Source organism: Typopeltis vanoorti, chromosome 9 (genome assembly GCF_054136105.1).
Source record: "Typopeltis vanoorti isolate ZY-2024b chromosome 9, IOZ_Tvanoo_1.0, whole genome shotgun sequence".
In the NCBI taxonomy this organism is placed as follows: domain Eukaryota; kingdom Metazoa; phylum Arthropoda; class Arachnida; order Uropygi; family Thelyphonidae; genus Typopeltis; species Typopeltis vanoorti.
In genome coordinates this window covers 92,365,877-92,385,017 of record NC_143557.1, presented here as the reverse complement: position 1 = coordinate 92,385,017, position 19,141 = coordinate 92,365,877, and the positions used below count along the sequence as shown (strand labels likewise).

The 19,141-nt window shown below is 35.4% G+C and overlaps 1 protein-coding gene across 1 annotated transcript in view; it reads left to right on the top strand.

The window, feature by feature from the left end:
• Nucleotides 1-18,095: 18,095 nt before the first annotated feature.
• par-6 (partitioning defective protein 6) overlaps nucleotides 18,096-19,141 on the top strand; it is a 46,631-nt gene continuing 45,585 nt past the window's right edge. Inside the window, exon 1 of the mRNA XM_090397674.1 lies at nucleotides 18,096-18,342. Within this exon, the coding sequence (XP_090253800.1) occupies nucleotides 18,280-18,342 (63 nt within the window). The 5' untranslated portion in view covers nucleotides 18,096-18,279. The remainder of the gene's footprint in view (nucleotides 18,343-19,141) is intronic.

Here is a 19,141-nt window from a genome sequence, read left to right as displayed (position 1 = left end):
AGGTTACTCCTTTATGTTCATATCGTCTCAATCCCGATGATAGAATGTTAATGACTTCATGGTGTAACTCTCGATTACAATTCGATCAGGTTTTGCGAAGTTTCATTAATTTCCACTTTATGTACATTTTGTTCATGATACAGGATATCCATGACGGCTTTTGCGTTGTCACATTGGTATTCTAATGCTAATTCAAATAATGATTTCCTACCTATCGAGAAGGAATTTATTCTAATAGTATGGGGGGGGGGAACCCTCTGCTCTGTACAATGGCTATGAGTACCAGATGTGCCTTACCACTAAAGACAGTGCTATTATTATTTATTTATTTATATATTTTTTAAATATTAATCACATGCAGGCATAGGTTGAAGGACCTATGAAGCATCACTAGTTATGGGACCAGTGCACTATGTCATTGTTAATTGCAAGTATTCTCTGGCTTATTTTCTTGCTTTGCGTGATGAAAGGTTCCTAAAGTCTTAGACGGGATTCAGAGTCAAATATTTTCAACCTAAGAACAAATATCACGTTCTGCTTGCTACAGTGAAGACGAGGCGTTCAAAAAACAGAAAGAATTATTCAGAAAGAAACGGAGAGTCATTTCTGCAATTTCTCCAGCAATTTAGTTAGGCGCTCTTAAGAAAAGAGGAGCTCCAAAACTAGATCAAATGAATGCAGAAGGTTTCAAGCAGAAGGATGACTTGATTCACAATAAAAATTTCCAATAACATTCTTTACAAAGAAGGTATACTAGACATTTGTAAAAAATCAATCGCCACCTATGATACAAATTGAAAAAGATTGACAACATTGAAAAAATAATCACAGAAGACTATCCTGATCAGCTTCTCGTTAATAATTAGCTTAGAATAAAAAGAAACTGTTTATAAAGAAGAAAAAACCAACAGGCTTACCAAGTAGTAAATTGCACCACTGAATAAATTTTCATGATCAGCCAACTAATTGAAATTTTTTGAAATTCAAGCAGTAACCCTTTCTAGATTTCCAAGGAGCATTCGATGCAGATAACTGAAAATAATTTATGAAGACATTGGAAATCTATGGTACCCCTGATGAAATAACAACAATAAGTGAAAACTGCTATCAAAATTCTGGAAACAGTTATAGGAATAAGCCAAAACAGTAACAGCTTATCACTATATTTATTTTATTTAATTTTTGAGAGAGAGAGAGATCACTATCAATAGCTGTAGAGTGTGAAAAATTCTGAAATAAACATCATCCTCATCATCATCATTATCATTATTATCAAAGTTCTTCAGGGAGTCAAGAGGGAGGCAACATATCATCCACACTAACGGTTTACTTTTTTTTTTATACCTTTTCCTTTATTATATTATACCTTTTACTTTAATTTATTCACAATACCTGCACTCATCTATAAAAATAAAGTGCCCATCTACTGGTATCATATATGACCTTCTCAGCAGTATGCAAGCATTGTTATTATTATTATTATTATTATTATTATTATTATTATTATTATTATTATTATTATTATTATTATTATTATTATTATTATTATTATTATTATTATAAAACTGATATTCTGGGAACAACCCACACTTATGCAGGAAGCACGGACAAAACACAAAATATTTATGGTGAAACACTTATGCCACTACACAGTCATGTTAAGACATTACTACAGCCCAACCTATAGAGTAACCAGAACAACATATCAAATAACAAGACCATAGTCAACAAACTGCATAACATATAAGTACAACAATCACAACGGCAAAGCCACCCGAAACTTCAATATACCTGACATGATAAACAAACTGCCGTTCGACAACAGAAACCTAGGAACATACAGAGAGCTGAAACAGGCGCTATATAAATATTATAGCGAGAATGAAAATTAGAGCAATTCCTGTTTCTCCCCCCCCACACACACAAACCTATGACTAATCCCCTCTCAAAAACCATCACTACAAGAACACAAAGAAACAAACACATCATGTCTAAATCCAACTCTATTTGCAAAAAAAAAAAAGAAAAAAAGTTAAACTGTAATAGCAGTTGAAGTCTTCCAAGCACGTACCAACAAACAGTAAAATCAACACCTGGCTTGTGACCAGTATATAAACATAACCATGAAACCACCACCCTCTATCATCTATTATCTTCCTCAGATAAGCTCTGCTAAGCTTCGAGGAAGAAAATTATTAACTTGCAAGTATCTGTTATTCACAATTGTAATGTGTTATAAATATTATATATATATAATTATTACAGTATCTATGTATGCAATTTATCTGAGACATAAAAAAAAAATTTTTATTCACATTTGTAATGTATTATATATATATATACAGGGTGTTCGGGATAAATTTGACATATTTATAATTAATTATATTTTTCCGTAAGTTACATGTATTAACACACACTTCTCTTCATTTAAAAGTTTGGACCCTTCTTCATTCATATACAAGATGTCAGAAAGGATGGATAGCTGGAACCCACCTGAATCATGGAAGAGAATAACTTGTATCATGATGATTCGTGCCCGCCATCAAAATAAGGATATTACGACTGCTGCCCAATGCTCCCTGAATACAGTAAAAACAATCAGGCATGAACTAGAGACTTGCAATGGTGACTACGAGGATGTAGCAAGAAGAAAGATCCCTAGCAGACGATCTGATTGCGTTCGTACAGCAGAATTCCTCGCAAATCTGCAGGAACAGGTGTTGAAGAACCCTGGCATTGGAATTCGGGCTTTGTTCGTGGAGTTGCTAACTGTAGTCAAGCCCTGGATAACAAGGGTAGCCAATGGTAGGCCGTATGTATGGCAGCAGGATTCGGCCCCTTGCCACACCTCTGGGAAAAGTCAAAAATGGTTGTCTGAAAATTTCTACGACTTCACCAGTCCAAATGTTTGGCCTCCAAACTCCCCAGACCTTAACCCCATGGATTATTTTGTATGGGGCGCAGTTGAAAAAGACACCAATCGCACTTCCAGTAATACAAAAGCCCAGTTAATGGATAAAATTAAAACAGTTTTTGCGGCCCTTCCCAGGGAGACTGTAGCATCAGCTTGTTCGAGGTTCCGAAGCAGAATTGAAGCTGTGATCGATGCTAATGGTGGTTATTTTGAGTAAATCTTGTTGATAGAATTGTAATTAACTCTCCCTGTAATGTTTTTTTGTCAATTCATTAAATTTAATAGATACAAAGAAGATTTTCTTTTTCCTTACGAAACTGTCAAATTTATCCCGAACACCCTGTATATATATATATATATAATTATTATTGTATCTATGTATGTAATTTATCTAAGACATAATAAAATGTTAAAAAATATTTTAAAAAATATTTTAAAAAATATTATTATTATTATTATTATTATTATTATTATTATTATTATTATTATTATTATTATTATTATTGTATAATCACACTTTCTCAAACTTTGAAAAAAAAAGAAGCAAACTACAACTGTAATATTATTGAACTTGTGTAACTCTGAACTATATAATTGTAAATTGTTACTGTGATTATTATTTTAAAAAATAGCAAAAACTATATTATCATCAATATGCTTGGTCCTGTATTGTTTAATTTGTACATCAATGATATTGGAAATACCTTGAATGGAAATATCCATTGTTTGCTGATGATGCAAAATTGGGAAGAGCGACAATCAATTCAAATGATGTAAACATCTTACAGGATGACTTAAATAGGCTGACGGTATGGACTAAGGTAAATGGCTGTCAGTTCAACGTGGCTAAGTGTAAGGTGATGCACTTCGGGAGGATGACATCCCATGCTGTTTACTGTATTAACGGAACTGAACTGCAAGAAGTTGATGAGACAAGAGACTCGGGAGTTATTGTGGACAGAGAACTTAAGTTTAAAGGGCATATTGCAAAGATTGTCAAAACATCACATCGAATTATGGTTGTTGAGGAACACACTAACGAGCAGGGACAGGGCGGTTATTGTTTCACTCTATAAAGCATAATAAAGCCGCATTTGGACTATTGTGGACAGATCTGGTCGCCAGGATTTCTTGGTGATGCGGAAGTGGTGGAGAGGATTCAGAGGCTGGTTACAAAGATTGTTGCAGGTCTGTGGGATATTCTCTATGATGATAGATTGATGATCTGTGGGCTCCAAAAACTAGCTGTAGACGTAGGAGAGGAGATATGATAAAGGTATTTAAATTGTTAAAGGGATTTGACAGGATTGATACTGATGATATTTTTAAGACCAGTGCAGGATGTGAGAGAACGAGGGGCCATCCCTGGAGATTGTGTAAGAGTGTGGTTAACAAGGGTGTTAGGACTAGATTTTTTACTTGGAGGGTTGTGAATGGGTCGAATGCTTTGCCAGAGGTGGTTGTGAATGCTTCAACTGTGAATGAATTTAAGGAGAGGTATGACTGGTATTGTGTTAATAATAATGGTTAGTGTGTCAATGTGAGATCTCTCGGAATGAGTCTTTTGACTGAATGGAGACACCGTTAAAATAATAATAATAATAATAATAATAATAATAATAATAATAATGATGATGATGATGATGATGATGATGATGATGATGATGATGATGATGATGATGATGATAGAACAAGTGAATATTTCAGCTTCTTAGGCATGATTATTAGTGTAGAATGGTAAATTAAATATGGAAATAAGCAACAGAATCAATAAAGCTGGTATGGTAGGAAGTCAACTGAATAATTCTATATGGAATAAGAGAGAAATTAGTCAAAACACTAAATTAGTTGTATTAAAGGCAATGTTCAAACCAATTTTAACTTATGGATCTGAGAGCCGGATTAGAAATAAAACACTTGACCAAAGACTAGACACCAGATATGAAAGTCCTGAGAAAGATTAGAGGCATAAACAGATGGCATCAGTGGCAATATCATATTAAAAAGATTCTTAGCTGCTCAACCGTCTCTTAAGGATAAGGTAACCACCTTATCCTTGACAGAACTATGCCTTCCCAAAGTGTCCTATATCTGTAGATGCGTGTGTTCACGGTGACAGTTTGCCTGTTCTGTGGAACGAAAAACCCGAGTTTCCGGAAGAAAAAAAAAAACCGTACCTTCCGATGAGACCGGCTAATGCACCTATAGTCGATAGAGACCAGATATAGGTTCCTCACGTTTTAGACGGGAATCGAATCCAGGTCTTTCCAACCAAAAGGCTTCGTCTATATGACTGAGCTATTGAGGCTCCTCAGTTTGTATCTAATGTCTGCATAAGTGAGGCATTAGATACGATCTCAGTTCGTATCTAGTGTCTCATTTATACAAGCGTACTTACACATACTTAATAAGTCTTAATTGGAGGACCACACAGTAGTGTTTACCTCATAATGAACTACATGATTAAGTATATGCATATTATTAACACAGTTGCATAATTTACTTGCTCTTACACATCGATTCTCAGCATTCCTTCCATCATAATTTTTTCTCCTGTCTCTTCATATTATATCTCATAACAATGAATTTCTCCAGATTCCTGATACGAAAAGCATTCAAATGGAAGTTGTCCTTTTCAAATACATTTATTTCCCTCGGACTCGCTCCATACATTCATTAACTAGCTACTTTTAATTCTAAATAGGCTGCTGGATCATATCATTTGCCATCATGACCATTCTTAATTCAATACTGTCATATTATGAAAATATACTACCGATTTTCCGAAACAATATGAAAGGATTGCTTCATCCGCAATCCTTACAAATCTGCTCTTGTACTGCATTTATTGCTAGTTATTATTATTTTTTTTCAGTTTGGAAGGGCTGTTTTACTTTTCTTTTCTGATTTTCAATTGTTACCCTTATATTTTTGGGTTCGGAAAACTCAAAGTAGTAAGACGGTCATTAAAGGCTTGTGGTTCAATTTTTAAATTGAACCACAATACTACACAACCTCTTTTTTATTATTAATCCCCCCTTTACTCACGAGATTATCATTAATATCTCACCTGCTTCAATGCATTGCCGTCTCTCCTTTAGTTGTTAACTTTCTTGTACTTCATATGCTTCTTACGTCTATCCACGTTTTGTAATTCTTACGTTGTCTACCTAATAAGTTGTTTTTATTTTGATATTTCAAAAGATAATTCATTTTCAATATCCTCGTGTTATTTGAACATAACAAATTTGAAATTAATAGACGACACTGTTCTGGTTGCAAAGTTGAAAATATAAACGGATACAAATAAACTCAATCCAAACTTTTGGTGTTCAGAGTGAACACCAAAAGTTTGGACAACTCGCCTCTAAATTAAAGAGTGCGTACAGATCATTAAAGGCTAAAATTACTAGAAGGAATAGATCAGATAACATAAGTGGACAAGTCACTTTTGTTCTACGGTTGAATGGTACAGCATAATAGAGATATCGATAAAGATATGAAAAGTAGAATACGGCAAATTTCCTTTGTAAAACAAAGTTATGTTTTCTCGTTTACATTAAGAAACGAGGGGTTACGAAGCCTATAACCTAAAATGCCATGTATGGAAATGTTATTAAGGTGAAAGAATGTATCTGTTAACCTTTTGCTTCATACACTGGAGATTGTAATCATTGGGTAAAACTACATCTGCTTCCTAAGAATGTCTAAGAAAGGAGGACAGTTACTGGTATCGAGCTGTAATGAAAACTGAGTTCTGTGATAGGCAGCGATAGCATCATTTCGATATTATTGCAAGATTTAGTTTTGTTCCCATTTGTAAGTGACAGGATTTATTTTCGGAAACTCGTTTTTTTGTTGTTGTTTTTTATCCAACAAAACAGGCTATCCAACTAGAAGAACACAAGCAATTCACGGCAATAATATATCGGTTAATAGCTTTATACGCTTTTGCCATATTTTAAAACACCCTTCACGTTTCACGTTTGCTAACCTTGAGGATGATCTCGATAACTGAGACCGAAAAATTATGACAAATAGTTTATTCAAATATATCTGGGTTAATTGTTATTCACTTTGTTTTCAACACATATATGTAGTCAAGATAATTATAAACAATAATATGCACACGTTTTTGTGAGATGTTAAGTTCTTGGACAATGCTACGCAGTTTAATTCACCTGTCTTCTCTGATTAAGGAATATCCTTGACGAACATTGTCACCTTGCAGATGTTCTTCGACGCTGTCCATCTTAGATATATCTTATGTCATTAGTAATGTCATTACACCAAATCCAAACCTGTTTTTGATATTCTGGCGGTTTTCCCCATAGAATTCTACAATTAGCGATGAATTGCTGTACCCTTAGCATTCAGGAATCGGATTACGATATAGACTTCCAAGCATCTTCCATTAGTTCAGACAACATTTTAAAATTCCAGTTGCCCGAATGAATGTGTCGATTTATGTATCATTTACAAACTTTGTTACAGCATTATAAATGATATTTTATCGTTAAGTTTAAAAAAACACAAATTAAACTAGCAATACCGACATTGTTAATGTCTTTTTCATACTTATAGTAAATATTTAGACCATATGATTTAGTTCCTTTGCCAATAATTATACTGTTTAATTCTTTTATCTACCACAACTCAACTAATGAAAATGTCCATCTTCTTATGAACTTTTGCGACTCCCAGAACCTGATATCTCTTCAATTAATATTCCCAAACAAATTAGAAAGACAGTGGATCAGGCAACACCCAAATGGAATGAGACTCAAATTTATTACATCTTAATAAATGGCAAATGAATAACGTCAGCCAAAACAATAGCGTAGAAATAAACTCTGACCACACAATTGCAAATGTACGACTAAAGCTAGGACTGAGAGCATTCAAATCGCAGAAAAAGCATCATAGATATAATTGGGAAGAATTAAGTGACCCTAACAAAACAAATCAATTTCAGCAACTTACAATCACCTGCAAGCAGCATCGAATGAAAATACAGAAATGTGTTTAAAGCAATACCTAGCGTCATCCTCCATGCAGCCTCCAAAACATTTCTTCAAACAAACAAAAAAGTATAGATAAAGAATGGATAACCAAAGAAACAAACTCACTGATTGAAAAGTGAAATAAAATAAAACGCAAAGTAAGAAACCCAAGATTCCCTTAAATATGAAAATGAACTAAAACAATTAAACATAGAGGCATATTAAGCCCTCTCAAAATATAAAGAAGCCCACATCCACAATTTCTGCAAAGAGCTAGAAAACTGTCAAAAACGCAACAAAATAAGAGAAGCTTATAAAATAGCCAAATCTCTGAACACAGCAGAGAGAAAACCCAGAGTATTGAGAATCAAGAAAAAAGATGGAAACTCGTTTGAAAACCAGATAGAAGAACTTGATGAATGGAAGGCACACTTCCAAATTCTATTAAACATACCAACCCGAAACATCGACTTCATCTCTGAAACTATAATATCGGAAACTCTTAACATCAACTGCGACGATATCACCATGCAGAAGTTCTCAACGGCCCTTCATCGAAAAGCAGGAAAAACACCACGAATAGACGGTATCACAGTTGAGGCTTTAAAGCACTGCTCTACAGGCATCAAAGAACAACTCCTATATATATATATATATATACACACACACATATATATGTATATATATATATATATGTATATAATATGTATATATATATATATATGTATATAATATGTATATATATATATATATGTATATAATATGTATATATATATATATATGTATATAATATGTATATATATATATATATGTATATAATATGTATATATATATATATATGTACATAATATGTATATATATATATATGTATATAATATGTATATATATAATATATGTATATAATATGTATATATATAATATATGTATATAATATGTATATATACACACACACACACACACATATATATATATATATGTGTGTGTGTGTAGAAAGCTTTTTAACTTGGGTATAATATACATTAAAGATACCAAGCTATTTTAAATATAAACCTGGTTTTAATCCATTTCCCAAGTAAGCAAACAGACAAGTAAGTCAAGTTTGCGCCTGCAAGTAGTGCAAGTCTGGGTGACCCCGCAAGTAGTGCAAGTCTTAGGCAACTCGTGGTAAAGGTGGAATAAGTTCTGATCACTATTCTTCGTATTTACTCTTAATGCAAAGCACATCTCCTTGAGGAAATGTATGATGCTATGCATTAAAGGCAAGGGGCCACTACCCAGACCGGTTTCGACCTTTATTGAGGTCTCATCAATGGGAGCCAGGCTTAGAAATACCAAGGTTTAAGTAATACAGAGCTTATAAGTATTTTACCAAAACAAGTTACCATAAGGTGCTTTGACCTTATTAAATAAAAATTTCCGGATGAGAGATAGATGTAGAAAGTATTTTACTTTGGATATAATATATGTTAAGGATACCAAGCTATTTTAAATATAAACCTTTTAAATATAAACTTTTACTCCATTTCTGAAGTAAGCAAACTGACAAGTCAGTCAAGTTGCGCCTGCAAGTGTTGCAAGTCTAGCTGACCCTGCACGTAGTGTAAGTCAAGGTAACTCGTTGAAAAGGTAGAATATGCTCTGATCACTATTCTTAATATTTACCCTTAATGCAAAGCACATCTCCTGGAGGAGATGTATAATGCTATATATTAAAGGCAAGGGGCCACTACCCAGACTGGTTTCGACCTTTATTAAGGTCTCGTCGGTCGGAGCCAGGCTAAAAAATACTAAGTTTTAAGTAATACAGAGCTTATAAATATTTTACCAAAACAAGTTACCATAAGGTACTTTCACCTTATTAAATAAAAATCTCAGGATGAGAGATAGATGTAGAAAGTTTTTTACCTTGGGTATAATACATGTTAAAGACACCAAGATATATATATATATATATATATATATATATAGGCTGTTCAATAAGTAATAATATTACATTTATACACAAAAACAGATTACCTTTAATCGTCATCATTTACATGGTCTTTTTCGAAGTAACTACCGTGAGACGTGCATTTGTCCCAACGTTGCGTCCACTTCTTAAACACATGTGAGAGTCCGTTTTTGAGAGTTCTTTCAAAACCGCCTCCGCAGCTTTTACACATGCTTTGTAAAATTGCCATTTCGAAAGCAATTTCCCACAGAAATTGCTTTCGAAATGGCGGCCTCTTAGTGGTTTCTTGAGCTGAGGAAACAGCCAGAAATCGCACGGTGCGAGATCAGGACTGTATGGAGGGTGTAGTAGGATATCTGTGCTGTTCTTCTGTAAAACGTCCACTACACAACCAGCAATATGTGGCCTTGCATTATCGTGGTGCAATAAGAAGCCATTCTTCAGCAATGGACGCTTCCTTTTGACGTGCTTGATGATAATCGCTGCTGTGTTGATCATTGTCTGTGTGATGGGCGTTGAAGGTCTTCCCTCACGTTCAAGATCTTCCACATTTTGCTTCCTTCCTTAAAAGTTTTATGCCAGAAAAACACTTTCCCTCGACATTGCTTCATCGTGGAATGCTTCGCGTATCATGTTAAAAGCGTCCGATGCCGATTTTTGCAACCGCACACAAAATTTAATCGCATAACGCTGTTCCAAGGACGTTTCCATTTCGAAGACTGGTCGCGCCTCGTAGGCGCGCCAATGAGCACTTGCTTTTAGTCACGTGACACTCTGGCATATCAGCCCATATACGCCATCTATCAACCTCTTTTGTTAATATAGACAACAACATTTCTTTATTCCACAGAAATTAATATTGTGATGAATGGTTTCGCCACAGTAAAATTAGTCTTATTACTTATTGAACAGCCCACGTATATATATATATATATATATATAATTAGTTTGAATGACTATATACCGAGAATGAACAGAAAAGATTTAATGTTAAGATACTACTAGTTTCGTTGAATGAAGTAACTTCTTCAGGTATCACAGGCAAAGAATTACATTAAATAACAGAGACATGATAAAATTACATTAACAGATCTAGTATGAAATACAATAGTACATTTTAAAACGAATGCGTGCTGGAGTTCCAACTGAAGTTGACTACGTGCATGAGCTGTCACGAGTGCGCCAATACTGGACAGTGGCAATGTGTGGGTCAGAAAGATTGTAGCTAAGGCTGTTGTTAATGTGGGATCAATAGAGCGATATTTCTCTAGATTCGATAGTCTTTCTTTCGAGTGCATCATAACACACATGGATATTAGAAATTTGCAGCCAGTCTACGAGGTGTTGATAGCCTTCATCCGGGTTGATAGAGAAGAGAACGTGGCTAAAGAGAGTGCTTCCCTGGTCCTATTGTAGGATAAGTCTCTTCGGTGTTCTTCCATTCGTAAAAGGATGGATTTAACTGTCTGGACGTAATATGGTTTGCCACATTCACACAAAATCTTGTAGACTCCTGGATACTGAATAGGAAGATGCTTGACTTCAGGTTTACTTAGTATGGAGCGAAGTTTTGGAAACGTAGTGAAGCAAATTCAATGTTGAATTTCTTAAGAATTTTTTCCAGTTTTGGTGAGAGAGAGCTGATGTATGGCAACGATATAAAAGCTCTTGGGAGAGAAGAATCTTCAATAGCAGTTGAGCGATGAAAAGAGAAAAATTTATCAATCTTTTTAAGATAGAAACCATTCTTGACAAAATTCCTTTTTAGTAAATGGAGTTTATTTTCAATTTCTGTTTCATCTGCTAGTAAAGATCTGGCTCTATTACTAGGGTTGAAATAATACCAAATTTTTGCGGAGGGTAGTGATGGGAAAATGCATGAAGGTATCTGTCTGTGTGTGTGTGGGGGGGGGGGGGGTTCTAAAAATGGAGATTTTGATATTTTCAGCGCATCTCGTAAGTTTTAAGTCCAGAAAGGGGAGACAGTCGTTGGATTCCAGTTCGTAGGTAAAATTGATTTTCTCATGAAACTTGTTGAGGTGGTCTATAAAAAAATTGAGGTTGTTGACACCGTGTTCCCAGATGAGGAATACATCGTCTATATAACGATACCATATTTTTGGGTTTAAGAGTAGAGGAATTAATTGCTTTTTCTTCAAAATTTTTAACAAATATGTCAGCAAGAATCTGATATAGCAGACTGCCCATAGCCAAACCTGAGTTCTATTTGTAAATCTTGTTTTCGTATTTGAAGTATCCTGAATTCACACAGTGAGAAAGTAATGAAAACAATTTCTTGAATAGTTTGTTCTGGAGAAGATGGAGGACTTCTTGAGTAGGTACATTCGAAGTAGGTACATTGTATCTATTTGTAAATCTTGTTTTCGTATTTGAAGTATCCTGAATTCACACAGTGAGAAAGTAATGAAAACAATTTCTTGAATAGTTTGTTCTGGAGAAGATGGAGGACTTCTTGAGTAGGTACATTCGAAGTAGGTACATTGTACATTCGAAACTGTATTTCGATATGTTGCTAGTAAAAGAAAAAATGTATACGGCAGAATGATTTTAAAGAATGCAGATGGTAGGGAGGTAACCGAATCAGCTGATATAGATGAATTACTGAGAGAGCACTTTGCAAGAATATATCTTCCAGGTGGTGACATTGCAGAAATGAATGAACCAATAGATTATACTGGAATTGTGGTGAATGAAGTGGAGGTGAGTAGTCTATTGCAAAATCTCAATGTCAATACATCTGTGTCGTACGTGAAGCGGCTAAAGAATTGTATGTACCTTTGACCATTTTGTTTAATTTGAGTCTCGGATCTGGGTTAGTCCCGAGGGTGTTGAAAGAGAGGAAAATATTCTACTGCATAAAGTAGGTTTTAAGACTACTGTTGTAAATTACCAACCGATTAGCATATCAGAAATCGTTGTCAAGGTCTTGGAGAAATTAGTCAAGAGAAGAATATAGGACTGGATAGATGAAAATGGGACACTGAATGGGGGAGAACATGGTTTTGTGAAGGGTGATCATGCCATAGTAATTTGCTCACGTTTTATAACACAGTGACGGCTGAATTGGATAAAGGTAATGTGCTTTCAGTGATTCTACTGGACCTGGCCAAAGCCTTTGACAGGATACCACATGTTACTCTAATCAGCAAACTGAAGCAGATGGGGATGGATATAGGGTTGGTGAGATGGATAGGAGGGTGGTTGATGGAGAGATACCAGAGAGTAGTTTATTCAGGAGTGGAGTCCAACAGACGGCTTGTGACTAGTGGTGTGCTGCATGGTTCTGTTCTTGGACCACTACTTTTCAATTTGTTCATTAACGATATAGGAAAGGATCTGAAAGGAAGTGTTCACTTGTTTGCTGATGATGCAAAGTTGGGTAGAGCAATTGTGAGTGCACAGGATGTCAAAATTTTGCAGAATGATTTAGATAGTTTGGAGGACTGGGCTAGGGAAAATGGATGTCTATTTAATGTGGCAAAGTGTAAGGTTATGCATTTTGGAGTGAAAAGATTAGCAGCAGTATATCACATTGGTGGAACCATACTCCAGGAGATTGATGAGGCCAGGGATTTCGGAGTGTTGGTAGATAGGGAGTTGAAGTTTAGGGGGGGCACATTGCAAAAATGGCCAAAACAGCTCATCAAATCACTTGGTTGCTGAAAAATACTTTAACATGCAGAGACAAACAAGTTATTGTTCCTCTATATCAAGCCTTGATAAGACCCCATCTAGACTACTGTGCCCAGATATGGGCACCAGGGTTTCTTCTTGATGGGGAGGAGGTGGAGAGGATCAAGAGACGAGTGACCAAGATGATAACAGGTCTGTGGAATGAACCTTGTGAGAACAGGTTGAAGATTTGTGGGTTGCAAAAATTGGTTGATAGGCGGAAAAGGGGTGATATGATTGAGACATTCAAATTAGTGAAGGGTTTCTATAGGATTAATCCAGAAGATATTTTTGAGAATAGGATTGGTGGTGGGAGGACTAGGGGGTCATACATGGAAGCGTGTGGTTAGCAGGAGTGTTAGAACTAGGTTTTTTACTTGGAGAGTGGTGAATGAGTGGAATTAGATGCCAGAGTCTGTTCTGGGTGCTATGACCGTGAATGAGTTCAAGGTGAGGTATGGTAGCTACTGTGTGAATGTCGAATAGTTGCTCTTGACATGATGTTAGGCCCTCCCTCGATGAGTCTGTCGATTCCTTGGAGTTGCCCGAGATAATAATAATAATAATAATAATAATAATAATAATAATAATAATAATAATAATAATAATAATAATAATAATAATAATAATATAGTATCTCTGAAGAGAGAAACTATATCGAAACTTGCCATTAAATCTGATTTGGTGAGTTTGATGTCTTCGATTTTGGACACAAAATCAGCTGAATTTTTTATATGAGAAAAGGAAGTTCCAGATAGCTTTTAAAAAGGATGCGAGGTATTTAGATAGGTTGTAAGTAGGGGAGTTTGTGCCTTCAACGATTGGTCTGAGTGGAGAGTTTAATTAATGGATCTTTGGATGTCCATATAATCGTGGGATTAGCGGATGAATCGACCTGAGGGAAAGACTGACGTTTCTTGGTAACTATGAGGTAGTTTTCACTATTTATACTCAGTGTTTAGTAGTTCCAACATTTTGTTATAGTAATCAGGTTTGTTTAAGATGACAGAGGCATTCCCTTTGTCTGCAGGGAGAATAATGATGTCATTATTATTTCTTAATTTTTTTTATCGCTGATCTTTTAGAATTAGAAATGTTGTCAGATGGCGGTCTTGCATGATTTATGGTGAATATAGCTATAAAAAAACTTAAGAAATAATAATGACATCATTATTCCCCCATGCTAACAACAGCGTTTGCACACCGCCGCACTTGGCCGCACGAAGGAAGACTTCGTTTCGAGTCTAGTCGGCGACTAGAGGAAATTTTTCTAAGCCTTTTTTCGACCGGTTCCCGAGTTAGTCGATCTCTGGCACGGGCAAGCAAGCAGGTTTTTCCTCCCGGAAACTTGGGTTTTTCGTCCTGTAAACTCAAGAAAATCGACCGTAGAACCCACATTATTTCAGACATTAAATATATTGTGTTAGGGTTAGGGACCACGAGATGGCGGCACATTTGAGCCGTCTCTCTTCACTGCGTACCGCTTAATTAGTGATAGCCTTGGGCCATCTGTCTCTGATTGGGTACCAGTGGAGATTGAACTGCCCACTCAGTCTCCAAAAGTTAGATAGGGCTAAATGGCCTCGCCTACTCCCGTATATACGGGAATAAAAAGGCGTTAGTTGATTTTTTTTTTTACTAACAACAGCCTTAGCTACAATCTTTCTGACGCGCATATTGCCACTGTCCAGTATTGGCGCACTCGTGACAGCTCACTCATGTAGTCAACTTCAGTTGGAACTCCAGCATGCATTCCTGTTTTAAAATGTACTATTGTGTTTTATACTAGATCTGTAATGTAATTTTATCATGTCTCTGTTATTTTATGTAATTCTTTGCCTGTGATGCCTGAAGAAGTCGTTTTATTCAACGAAATTAGTAGTATCTTAATATTAAATATTTTCTTTTCATTCTCGGTATATAGTCATTCAAACTAATTATATATATATATATATATATATGAAGATTGATTTACTGGTTTGTTGTACATTTTTATAAAAAGGTTGAATGACTAGAATCGAAAGAAATACAAACTAAGTTTATTAGTGCGACACAACTAGTTTCAGCTTGTATCAGCCTTCGTTAGGTGCACATTAAAAAAAGAATTAAGATCAAATTAATAAATTTGAGTCTCATTCCATTTGGGTGTTGCCTGATCCACTTTCTTCCTAATTTGTTTGGGAATATTAATTGAAGTGATATCAGAATCTTGGAGTCGCAAAGATCCAGAAGAAGATAGCATTCTTCTTTTTTTAATGTGCACCTGACGAAGGCTGATACAAGAGCTGAAACTAGTTGTGTTAGGGTTAGGAACCACAAGATGGCGGCACATTTGAGCCGTCTCTCTTCACTGTGTACCGCTTAATTAGTGATAGCCTTGGGCCATCTATCTCTGATTGGTACCAGTGGAGATCGAACTGCCCACTCAGTCTCCAAACGTTAGGGCTAAATGGCCTCGTCTACTCTCCGTATTCGGGAATAAAAAGGCGTTAGCTAAAATAAATAAAATATATAAAATAAATCAGCTAACGCCTTTTTATTCCCTTAGAGGGAGTAGGCGAGGCCTTTATACCCTATCTAGCTTTTGGAGACTGAGTGGCAGTTCAATCTCCACTTAGCACTTGTCTCTGGGAAAGTTCCTGAACAGTGGAAAGAGGGTCTAAAAATCCCACTTCCATAAAAAGGGTAACCTGAAAAAGCTTGAAAACTACAGAGTAATCACACTCTTATCTACTCCACTTTATTTGTTCATTCGTGTCGGGTCCCCCCGTTCCTCGAACGTCCCTTGAGACTGCTTGAGCGCTCCAAGTGAGGAATTATGTATGTATTTTATGACTGTAGATCATGTGTGTTTGCGTGACCTATTTTCCTGTTGTGAAGGACGAAAAATCGGAGTTTCCGGGTTAAAAACGCCACATCTGTATGAAAGAGACCAGATAAAGGTTCCTCTCATCCTGGACGGGAACAGAAGCCAGGAAGAAGGTGACAAAGTTTGCAAAGTTTCTGATTAAAGGGCTTTATCTATACCGACTGAGCTATGGAGGTTCCATCTACTCCACTCGTAGAAACCAGTCTGGATTCCTCAAAAAAAAAGGCTGTTCTCTAGGATATATTCAATGTATCAGAAGACTAATAGAGGCTTCAAAGGACAAGAACTTACCATTACTTTTGAACTTTATCGACTTTACCAAAGCATTTGACTTTGATGATAGGGAACGACTCTGGAAAACCCTCAAACTTTATGGCATTCCTCCAAAAATTATCATGGCAATCAAGCACCTACCAGGGTTTTCAAGCTAGAAAAAATAGATAGTTTCCCATCACTACAGGAGTCCTGTAGGGAGTTACTCTGGCCCCATATCTATTAATCATAGTGATTGACTATATTTTTAAATTGATCCAAGTTAAATCTGGAATTCTCATCCAAGATCCATATGAACATTGCAAACTTTAGCTTTGCGGATGATATAGTCCTCATTGGCTCTAATATCATAGATACCCAAATCCACTTTAACAGCCTTAGGAGAACTGTAGAAATATTTGAACAAAAAATAAACTCTCAAAATACAAAGATATTAAAAATCCAAATAGATGGGCACATCTATATAAATCAAAATGATTACCATGACAAAGTAGAGGACTTTGTATTCCTAGGATCAGACATTTCAGGTTCTTTAACAGAGATTAAGACAATAGAACTCCAGCTCCATAGAAGTCTTAAAAAATTAGAGAAATCGAGCCTCATCTCAAAGGAGACGAAGATTCGTCTTTATAAGTGCACCAGCCAGTCTATCTTTCTATATGGCGCCCAGACTTGGAATATCTCAACAAAAGCAGCAACCAATATTATAAACAGCTTTAGAACTAGTTGTTTAAGAAATATCCTGGACTACTCCTGGCAAGACCACATTCCCAACTCTACTATATTAGAAGAAACCCAGCAAGATTCTCTAGTCAGCACCGTTCAAAGTAACCAAATAAAATGGCTTGGTCGCCAACTCAGATAAACACCTTCTGCAACTTTTGATGCTCTGGTCCTTTTACGCCCCTACAGATGGGAAAAGAAAAAAAGGAAGACCCCGAACTCAGTATTGGAAATACATCAGCAGCATTTTCACTTCGTCAGAGATCCGTCAATTAGCATACGACAGAAAAAGCTGGCTTTCCTTCACGTCAAAAGAACCTCCAAGTTCAACCTCAGTGTACACAGACTCATTTATTTTGATTTGTTTCCTTATTTATAATGTAAAAATTATAAATAAACGATGATGAATTCTTTTACAATTTTAAATAAACAGTAACTAGCATGTTTTGAGTTTGTAAGAACGCTGTATTTTTAAGTGCTTAAATAAATAAATCGTGAAGAAATAAATAGTATATTTTTTATTAAATTAATGTAAAATATTTAATTTCATTTCATAAAGTGAAGAAAATAGGTATGAGAATGATAACTAAGGTTATTGAATTATTTTAAGGATAATCTTGAACTCAATTCCATTCAATATATCCTTCGTACCGGTAACAAAAGGAGCCTGATTACGAGGGTATGGACGATTCATCGTGGGTTACAGGAGGAACTTCAAAGCGATTGGTTCAATGTGGAACGGGGCAAGGTTGTGTACTCCGGCCTGAATGACAAATAACTCATCGAGTGCTTTTATCTCACATCTTGGAATCTGAGTTTGTTTATTGATGTTCTTTCTTTTCGATATACACAAATGTTAAGAAATTCGAGGTGCATTAGTCGAGCTGAAAATAGTCGTATTGAAATAAAAAGTAAGGTATGTGCTTTAAGTTATTTATAATGGCAGGATTCATATTACCGTGACGTAATAACTTGTATAATCTCTAAAATAACATGCTTTGTGTTGCTTTATTCGCATATTATAGTTTTTACATAGAATTAACATGATTTTTTTTATTCCCCCTCCCAACAATGCTAAAAATTAATAGTAAGGTTAATTATGTTCTCTAATGTTTGAGATCATTGTAGTAATGCTGTTACCATCTATCAATCCTTAATGATTTTAGCTTTGATAAAAGTTAGCTATTGTTCAGAAAATAAATCGCATTTTGAAGGACTGTATTATAGATATACTTGTACATCTAGTTTCCGAATCCCTAATATATAATATAATATAAACATTTTCCGATTACAAGTCTGTAACATGGATTCAGCTCGTAGGCCTAGAAATCAATGTCTTGTATAGTGGAATTTAGGTTAACTTTATCTCATTAGTATATTTTGCAACTCTCCATTGCACATGACCGCACAAAAATGTAGTTTCATAAATCTTTTATGAGATTAAGATATCAATAAATGGTATATGTAATGAGCACATGTTTTTTGTACGTATATGTGAATTTTTGAAGAGACAAACCTTTTCCAAGTAGTTACATTCAGGACATGAACTTATGTACGCTGCCGTTACGTTTATTTGTCTTAAAAGAAATATTGGGAAAATTTCTTTGTCAGTAAATCCATATACCTTGTGACAGATTATTGGCACGAAAGTTGACATTTACCCTCTTCATTGAGATCCGTTCAAAATTTGCGCAAAAATGTTATTTTCCTGACCA